This window comes from Myotis davidii, unplaced genomic scaffold (assembly GCF_000327345.1).
Source record: "Myotis davidii unplaced genomic scaffold, ASM32734v1 scaffold274, whole genome shotgun sequence".
NCBI lineage: Eukaryota > Metazoa > Chordata > Mammalia > Chiroptera > Vespertilionidae > Myotis > Myotis davidii.
In genome coordinates this window covers 1,695,880-1,704,516 of record NW_006285613.1, presented here as the reverse complement: position 1 = coordinate 1,704,516, position 8,637 = coordinate 1,695,880, and the positions used below count along the sequence as shown (strand labels likewise).

The 8,637-nt window shown below is 58.7% G+C and overlaps 1 protein-coding gene across 2 annotated transcripts in view; it reads left to right on the top strand.

Moving 5' to 3' along the window:
- SRP68 (signal recognition particle 68kDa) overlaps positions 1 to 8,637 on the top strand; it is a 23,762-nt gene extending 15,125 nt beyond the window's left edge. The window contains exons 9-16 of one of the 2 annotated variants that reach the window (XM_006756374.2): positions 73 to 171; positions 1,027 to 1,091; positions 2,617 to 2,773; positions 3,560 to 3,654; positions 4,639 to 4,768; positions 6,239 to 6,320; positions 6,684 to 6,736; positions 7,159 to 8,637. In XM_006756374.2, the coding sequence (XP_006756437.1) occupies positions 73 to 171; positions 1,027 to 1,091; positions 2,617 to 2,773; positions 3,560 to 3,654; positions 4,639 to 4,768; positions 6,239 to 6,320; positions 6,684 to 6,736; positions 7,159 to 7,386 (909 nt within the window). In that variant the 3' untranslated portion in view covers positions 7,387 to 8,637. Of the gene's footprint in view, positions 1 to 72; positions 172 to 1,026; positions 1,092 to 2,616; positions 2,774 to 3,559; positions 3,655 to 4,638; positions 4,769 to 6,238; positions 6,321 to 6,665; positions 6,737 to 7,158 lie in introns of both variants that reach the window. The other variant, XM_015559231.1, reaches the window with a different exon arrangement.

The following is an 8,637-nucleotide window of genomic DNA, read 5'->3' as shown; positions in this document are numbered from 1 at the left end:
CCCCCCCCCCCCCCCATCAGAACCCTGTGCTCACTCAGAGGAGAGTCAGTGCCTCGTTCTGCCTCTGTTCAGGCCGAGAGTGAAGAGACCAAGGAGCGCCTGTTTGAATCGATGCTCAGCGAGTGTCGGGACGCCATCCAGGCCGTGCGGGAAGAGCTGAAGCCGGACCAGGTAGGACCAGCAGCTGAGGGCGGGCTCTTGCTCTGGCCTGGGGTCCTCCTCCTCCTCCGGGGCCCGTGCCCAGGTGGGGTCCCGGGGGACTGAATGCATTGACTCTCAGCCACTGTTGTTCTGGGGGGAGCTCGGCCGACAAGCAACAGAAGCCTCCGGGCTCCATCGGGCTGAGGAGTTCCCTCTCCTGCTTCTCCTTATGGTTTCCTCTGTTCCTGCGAGGCCTTAGCTCTCCGATTCATCTCTCCAGGGAGACCTCTAGAAGCCACCTGCATTCCTCAGCTCATGGTCCCTTCCTCCATCTTCAAAGCTCTCTCTGACCTCTGCCTCCGTCTCACTGTATCACCAACTCCCCTGCCTCCCGCTTATAAGGAGCCTGGATTGCATTGGAGCCCCGATATTCTAGGCTAATCAAAAGGCTCTTAACTTTACCACCTCTTCATGCCTCTCCCGCCATGTGAGAGAACCGCTTCACAGGTTCTGGAGTTGGGCTGTGGACACCTTTGGGGTTGTTACTCAGCCAAGCACACAAGGCAGGTGCTGACAGCACCAGGGGTCCAACGCGGGTCGAAGGCCCAGACCCTAACTGGAGCCGTGACGTGGGCTGTCCGCCCTGCGTTAGTGCCGGGGTCTGGCTCGGGAGAGGAAGTCTTGCTGGCTTTACTCTGAATTCTCTCCTCACTCAAGTCCTGTTTCCAGGTGCCAGTGGCCACTGAGTGACCCTGTCGCCGAGCACGTGGCCGGTAGAGCCGCTGTTCGAGGAGCCTTCCGGGCGCTGGGGCCACACATGGAACGAGGTGCCAGAGCCCAGGGGAAGGCCAGCTGAGTGACCTGTGCCTCTTTCACTTTCTGCAGAAACAGCGGGACTTCAGCCTGGACGGGGAGTCGGGGAAGGTCTCTAACCTTCAGTACCTGCACAGGTGAGCTGGGATGTCTGCTTGCAAGCGCTGTGAATGCATCATTGGGACGAGAGCAGTGTGATCTGTGTGTGTTGTTTCCCTCCTCACCTGGAAGTGAGGATACTTCCCTCCCCTCCGACTCCTGTGTGGCTCTCTCGCTTCTGCTCTCATGTCATTTCTAAGGGCTGATTGTGTTCTCTGAATGTTGGTTTTGCGGGGGGGGGCGGTGGTTAAATATATTTTATTGATTTTTTTACAGCGAGGAAGGGAGAGAGAGAGAGTTAGAAACATCGATGAGAGAGAAACATCGATCAGCTGCCTCCTGCACTCCCCCCACTGGGGATGTGCCCGCAACCCAGGTACATGCCCTTGACCGGAATCGAACCTGGGACCCTTCAGTCCGCAGGTCGATGCTCTATCCACTGAGCCAAACCGGTTTCGGCTGAATGTTGTTTTTAAAAGTCAGTGTCTCATTCTGATTTTGTGATCAGGAAGTCTCCTCTGTCTCTCGGGGGTTATTAATAATCATGTTTTTAGGTTTTCTGCTCCCTGCAAAGTCAGGTTCTTCTAAGTTGCTTGTTTTCCCTCTTGGTTTTGACCTCTTCTGTCTTGTTAGAGTTTAAATGTCTGATTTGCCCCTCCTGTGAAGCGTGTGGTCGTCTGGTGGCAGCTCTGCGTGCTGCCCGGGGCTCGTCAGCTTTGGGCTTCTCTGTAGGCAGGCGTTCTGGCTCTGTCCTTCCGCCGTGGACCCGGCCCCAGTCTTGTAGGGTTTTGTCTTGGGCAGGTCGGGTCCCCAGAACACCCCTGGCTGCTCTTGTTCCCGAAGCCGAGTGGGTGAAGGAGGCGAGGAGGCCGGTCAGCATCAGACTGACAGGCCTTTGGCCCCTGGTTCATACGGAGTCCCTGACGCAGCCGTGCCTGTGCCCCGGCCCAGGCCTCTGTGTCCTCTCCCAGGATGCCTCCCGGCTTCTGCCGGAGGAGGATGGGAACCTCGAGGCCTGGACACTTCTTACCAGGTTTCTAAATGGCTACTGTAAACCCCAGATATTAAAGGCCTCACCGGTGGTTCAGTTAAAGTTGGCAGGCCCCAGGCACAGCCTCCGGGACATGCCACCTGCCCTGCCATCCGGAGCGACGTCCCTCACCCTCGGAGGGAAGCCGTCACGGAAACATGCCTCCTGTAGTGGAGCACGTCACACCCGCCGCCGGCGGGCCGACGCCTCGTTTGAATGCTGGCTGCAGTGTGAGTGGGCCAGGCGTGAGCCAGTCCTGGTCCAGGAACGGGCTTGCTCTCCGTGGTCTTCGTGAGGATGCCTCTGGGACTGGTAGTTCTGCGCACCTTAAAGGAAGAAACAGGCCGTAACTGAGACGAATATATCTGTCAGGTGGTCTCAGCTGGCCCTGCATGTTTGCCCCCGAGCGGCAGCCGGCACTGAGGGCTGAGGACAGGCCTCCCCCAACGCTTCCCCCACGCCCCCCACCTGAGGTTCTTCTCAGAACGTGAGCGTCCTGGGTGTAACCTGAGCTGCCATGTGCTGCATTCCAGCTACCTGACTTACATCAAGCTGTCCACGGCCATCAAGCGCAACGAGAACATGGCGAAAGGGCTGCAGCGGGCCCTGCTGCAGCCGCAGCCGGAGGATGACAGCAAGCGCTCGGCCCGGCCCCAGGACCTGATCCGGCTCTACGACATCATTCTGCAGGTGACCTGGAGGACGGGGCACCCAGTGCCTTCGCTGTACATGGTGAAGGGGTGGCGACAGCCAGCAGCTGTGAGGCTCTTGGTAAAAGACAGGCGCGCGGTCTTGTACCACTTCAGTGACTGTGCCCCCAGCATTTATTTATTTATTTACTATTTTTAGAAATTGATTTTCGAGAGAGGAAAGGGGTGTAGAGAGAGAGAAGCATCAATGTGAGAGAGAAACAGCTATCAGACGCCTCCTTCTTGGCGGGGAATTGAACCCGCCACCTTTTGGTGTTGGGGACAGATGCTCCAATCAGCAGAGCCGTCCGGCCAGGGCTGTGACCCTGATGCTTAGACGTGTTAATGTGCAGAGACAGGGAGCCCAAGGGGTCACTGAGCACTTCGCCTGTGTGTGATCCTCGTCCATGTGCTGTGGCGCGTCCTGAGACCAAGGCCACACAGCCGCGGCCCCTGGGAGCTTGCCAGGGAGCAACATGATGAGACATTCACACACACAGGCATCCGTGGGGACGCCAGACGAGCGGACCGCTCTGGAAGGAGGGTGCAGGGCGGAGCCGTCCCCTCTGGCCGAGCTGCTCCGAGAAGGCTCTCGGGGTCGGTCTGCACTGAGTCGGAAAGGGCAGGTGGCCCTCGGTGTCAGAGACGATGGAGGTGACACAGGTGTGGCTGCTGCCAGGTCACTGGACTCAGGCTCCCCCTTGACTGAAGCCCAGGCTGTCATTTCACATCGCCGGTCTGTTGGTCCGCAGCCTCCTCATGAGCTTTCTTTGTGCGTCTCGTGCAGAATCTGGTGGAGCTGCTCCAGCTCCCGGGCTTAGAGGACGACAGAGCCTTCCAGAAAGAGATAGGCCTCCGGACCCTGGTGTACAAGGCCTACCGGTAAGGACGGGCGGGCCTCTGCCCCGGAGATTGGGCGCTGGCTGCGGGTAACCAGCCCGTGATCAGGCCAGCAGCCAGCATGTTCAAGCGAAGTCTCAGGTGTGGCTGGCGGTTCCCAGGGTCCTTGTTTGCTCTTGGGTGACTCAGGGCAGCCAGAGAGCACACACACTAACCATCCCCGACCCCTCCTCTCCCTCCTCCCTCCTCGAGTGGGAAAGGGATGGTGCCGGGAAAGGGTCAGTGAGCACCAGGCAGAGCCTGCGCTGAAGCTGAGGGAAGGCGGGCTTCTCGCTTTTCTAAACGACGTGTGTTATTGAACTTGGGTGCGGGCTGTGTAGCCAGAGGGGGTCTGGACAAAGTGGCCACCTGGAGCCCTTCTTTTTCTGGCCCTCACTCCCCCGCACTCTGACTCCCCAGGGTGCCCCTCCTGGCCCTGGGACCCTTCGTCCTGTCGGGCCGGCGGCCTCAGGCTCTGGTCCCGGTAGACTGGTTCCCATGAGGAAGGGGGTTTTGGCCTTGGTTTCTGAAACAGACGAGCAGAGATGAGCGACGTGACCCGAGGTGTGCGGTGCTGGCTGGGGTTTATACTGGGCCTTCCCTGGCCCTCCCTTGGCGGGGAAGGGGCAGTCAGCCCCCAGACCTGGACAGTGACAACGTGGGGTCTCCCGGGCAGTATCCTGAGGTGAAGAAACCTGTTTCCAAATTGAACAGTTAGCCCTGCCGGCAGCTCAGTTGGTTAGAGCCTCGTCATGATAGGCCACGGTTGTGGGTTTGATCTCCTGTCAGGGCACATACAAGAATCAGCCACCAGTGAATGTATAAATAAATACAACAGCAAATTCATGTTTCTATCTTCCCCCCTTCCTCTCCCCCCTTCCTCTCCCTCTCCCTCAAATCAATTTTAAGTTTAAGTTCAGCCTAAACTCAAGGGAAGCCTTGCCCGTGGGAAGCTGCTCCCGCAGCCCGTGCCTTCCCTCCCCGCAGGTGTTTCTTCATCGCTCAGTCCTACGTGCTGGTGAAGAAGTGGAGCGAAGCCCTCGTCCTGTATGACCGCGTCCTGAAGTACGCAGATGAAGTGAGTTCCGACGCCGGGGCCTTCAGGAGCAGCCTGAGGGTGAGTCTCTAGGGGCTGCCTGTGCTTGGGGTGGGCCTGCCCGGTCAGCCATGGGAGCTGCGGCCGGGTCACTGAGGGCCGAGCTCCGGGCCTGAGGAGGACCAGGTCCGAAGAAGGGAAGCCATTCCTCTGGATGGAGTAAACCTGAGGCTCGGCTGCACCTGGCAGCCGCCTGGGCGGGTCTTTAGAAGCGGGCGTCCGGAGTCACATCCCTCTCCGGCCCCGCACTGCCGGACTGACCTGATTTACTGCCTCTGGGGAAGGAGTGGGTGTCTGGGTCGCACCCCCAGAGGTTCTGATTCTAACGGGAGGGATCTGGAATGAGCCTGGGGTTTTTAAAGCGATTTTCACACGCAGCCACGCTGAGGACAGGTGCCGAAGCCTTTCCGCACCGTGTGCCTGGGCGGCGGCGGCAGCGCCTGGCCGTGCGCGGGGAATGCACTCAGGCCCGGCCTCTGCGTGGAGATCGGCATCTCAGCACGACCCGCGGGCGACCGGTGCGCGTCCAAGCGAGCGCACTGGCCTAGCACTGGGTGGTGTGGTTTATTTTACGGTGTGAAGAGAGCTGGCTGGTTAAGCTCGTGACTCTGTGGTGATGCAGATTCCTGAAGCACCGGCCGGTCCGAGGAGTCCATGTGTATTTTATGAGCAGAGACTGTTTAGAAAAGTGAGCGAAGGTTTATAATCAAAGCGCTGGTACGAGCAGACTCCGGCTGTTTGCTCAGCACCGCCCTCGGCGTGGGCTGCAGCATAAAGCTGGCCTCTGCCTTCAGAGCGCTTGTGCCCCGGTCACCTCCCCAAGACCTGCTGTGGGGCCCGTCTGTGAAGACAGAGCGGGCTTGGGTCCTGGAGCAAAGGCCGCAGCTGGGAGGGAAGACGGTGCGGGCGGGGGGGTGGTCAGCGTCTCAGTGCGCTGTCGCCCAGATGGGAGGCAGACCAGCACGAAGGCTCCTCCCAGGAGAGAAGAAACTTTTTACAAACGCCCATCCTACCTCATGTGCCCGTGGGGTGGGGAGTGGCCGGGCCTAGAGCCGCGAGGGATTCAGTGGGATCCTCGTATAGCGTCACTGTGAATACTGCCAAGTGAAAGACCCAGGCAAGAGAAGGGCCTTGTGCTCCAGCCAGATGCCCAGGGTGGGTCCCAGCTTCCAGCCCCTGGGGGTGTGGCTGCACATTACTTGGCCCCTCTCTGCTGTAGTCCTACCTATAAAACGGCAGGTGCATTTATAGTTATAATAAAGACATTTATTAATATATCATTAGTCTCATTATTCCCAGGCATTATTACCTGATCCATGGCTTAGCGTTCCCTGTGAGAACAAGGGGAGAAGTGCTCAAAAGCCTCAAGTCCTGAGAGACCAGCAGCATCGCCAGCTCGGGTGGTTTGGTGCTTCTCCGGCCGCCGGCTCGGGTGGTCTGGTGCTTCTCCAGCCGCCGGCTCATGACTGTGTGGTTTCTGGTTCGTTGCAGGACCTGCCCGACGTGCAAGAGCTCATCACACAGGTGCGGTCGGAGAAGTGCTCTCTGCAGGCGTCCCCCCGCCCCTCCCTCGGCTCCTCCCGCCCCCACTGCGCTGTGAGGATGGAAGGGGGTGTCTGGGTTAATCCGTAAGATTCTTATTCTCCCCGCCATCACCTCTGCATCAAGGCATCCAGTTATGTGGAAGAAGCTGGAGGGACTGTCGTGCTGTCCCTTCTGCCTAGTTGTGTCTTGTACAGTGTGCGGGCTTCCCGGGCCGGCAGCACCAGTCTGGGCTTTCCCGTCAGCTCCGCACGGCTTCTCAGCAGAGTTTGGGCCCAGGAGGGAAAGGGTGGCCTCCTCTGCTCTTGGGACGGGAGCCCACACGTGTGATAGGTGTTGCTTGTGACCGAGTTTGCTACGTCCCCATCCTTACTCAATCCCTGTGACCTTTCAGATGCAAGTGACTCCCAGCAAACAGAGACTGCCTCCCAAGTCAAGGACAACACGGTGAGCCTCGGGGGGCTCTCGAGGAGTGAAAGGAGGGTTCCTGACTCACTAGGGATGTGCGCTCATTGGTAGAGGGGACCCCTCATCCTAAGGACATACCTGCTCCCTCCCTTTTACTCAGAAACCTGGAAGCTGCCTGTACACGACTTGTCAGGTGTCATCTCGGTGGTCCCACCTAAGCTTAGGGACTGTGGTGCGAGGAGCAACCCTGCTGGGAGTCCCGACTTGGGCGTCTGGCAGACCCATATGTACCCCAGTCCCAGCCTGCCCCTCTCTAACCTCAGCTCTTTAAATGGGGGCACAGGAGATGAGTGGGGACCAGGTGAGGTCACACCTATAGGCCCTGAACTGGGCGCTTCACACAGTGAGTCCCCTGCTGGTCTGTGGTTCACCCCGGTCCCTCCCTTTGACTTGCCTTCCAGCCTCTGGTTGAACGGTTTGAGACGTTCTGCCTGGACCCCTCCCTCGTCACCAAGCAGGCCAACCTCGTGCACTTCCCGCCCGGCTTCCAGCCCATCCCCTGCAAGCCTCTGTTCTTCGACCTGGCCCTCAACCACGTGGCCTTCCCACCCCTGGAGGACAAGCTGGAGCAGAAGACGAAGAGCGGCCTCACTGGCTACATCAAGGGCATCTTTGGATTCAGGAGCTAACCAGGCCCCTTGGGGGCAGGGAGAGCCGACCCAGTCTGTCTTGTGAGAAACCCCAGCGAGTTCCATGGTGGTAGATGCAGGTCCGCACTGGCCCAGGGCGGGGGTGGAGCCCTCAGCCCTGCGTCCCTGTGTCTTGTGTGTCTGTGCACTAATCCTTAACCACGTGCGGGAAGGGCACCCTGTGGTCTGGGGCATGCGGGGTCCCTCTGTCCGCCTCCTGGGGGGCCACTGCCCGCTGGGCCCGTGTGCGCGGTGGTTGATTTCCTTCGGCCAGTATGTGTTCGGGGAGGAGTTCGCACCGGGCACGGAAGGGGTTCGGGTGTTCGGTCCCGCCCTTCGGTGCCGGGGGTTAGAAACAAGCTCCTCGCCGTGAGCACCCAGCACCCTCTGAAAAGTCTGTCCGTGACGCACGCGTTGGCAGCATCTCCCCAGTTACGGTGGCCTCATCCCCTCACCTCTACGTGGAAGTTCAGTTTCAGAATAAGCAAAGAGCTCTATTTTTAGAAGAAATGTGTTACAGTCAGAAATGATGAAAACAAATCTTATATTAAAAGGCAAAGATGTTGGAGACTGTGCCCGTTTTTTCACGTGCCCCTACTCAGCCCAGGCCCGGCCTCGTGGGACGTACCCCTGACCTGTGTGTCAGGTGGACCCTGACTCCGGGCGGGGGGTGTGTCCGAGTGAGATAAGCAGGTCAGACGGTGTCTGCAGTTCCCAGGCTGCCATCTGTAGCTGCCACCATATTTTAACCAGTTTCTCTCGTTGCCCCTTTATGTTGCCCTTGGTCCTTCTTTATTGCTCTTATAGCATCACTAGTAAGTCACAAAGGCAGTGTGCGGAAGCAGGGGTGTTAGGTGATTTAAGCCTGAGCTGTACCTGAACCTCTGAATCCCTTTGGAAGTGGAAACATCCCACAGGGAACGGGGAACGTTGGCTGAGTGTGGTTCGGACTTGGCGCCGACTAGAGCAGCTTGAGGAGGTTGATCGCTTCAGGATCTGAGCGCATTCTTACAAGATGGACTCCCACCGTGGGCACGACGGGCCTCCCTCCCAGGGAATTGGAGAAGCCAGATTGTGGTGGGAAGACGCCCGACTGCTCATCAGAACTGCATACTCGAGGTGCTCACACGTGATCTCCCCCAGGATTTGCTTTGGGTCAAAGAGAATTTTTTTTTTGTAATTGAAAGTTTCATGGTCTCTGCCACACCATTTGGGGGATCCTCCCTCCTGAAATACAAACAGTGAGCGTAG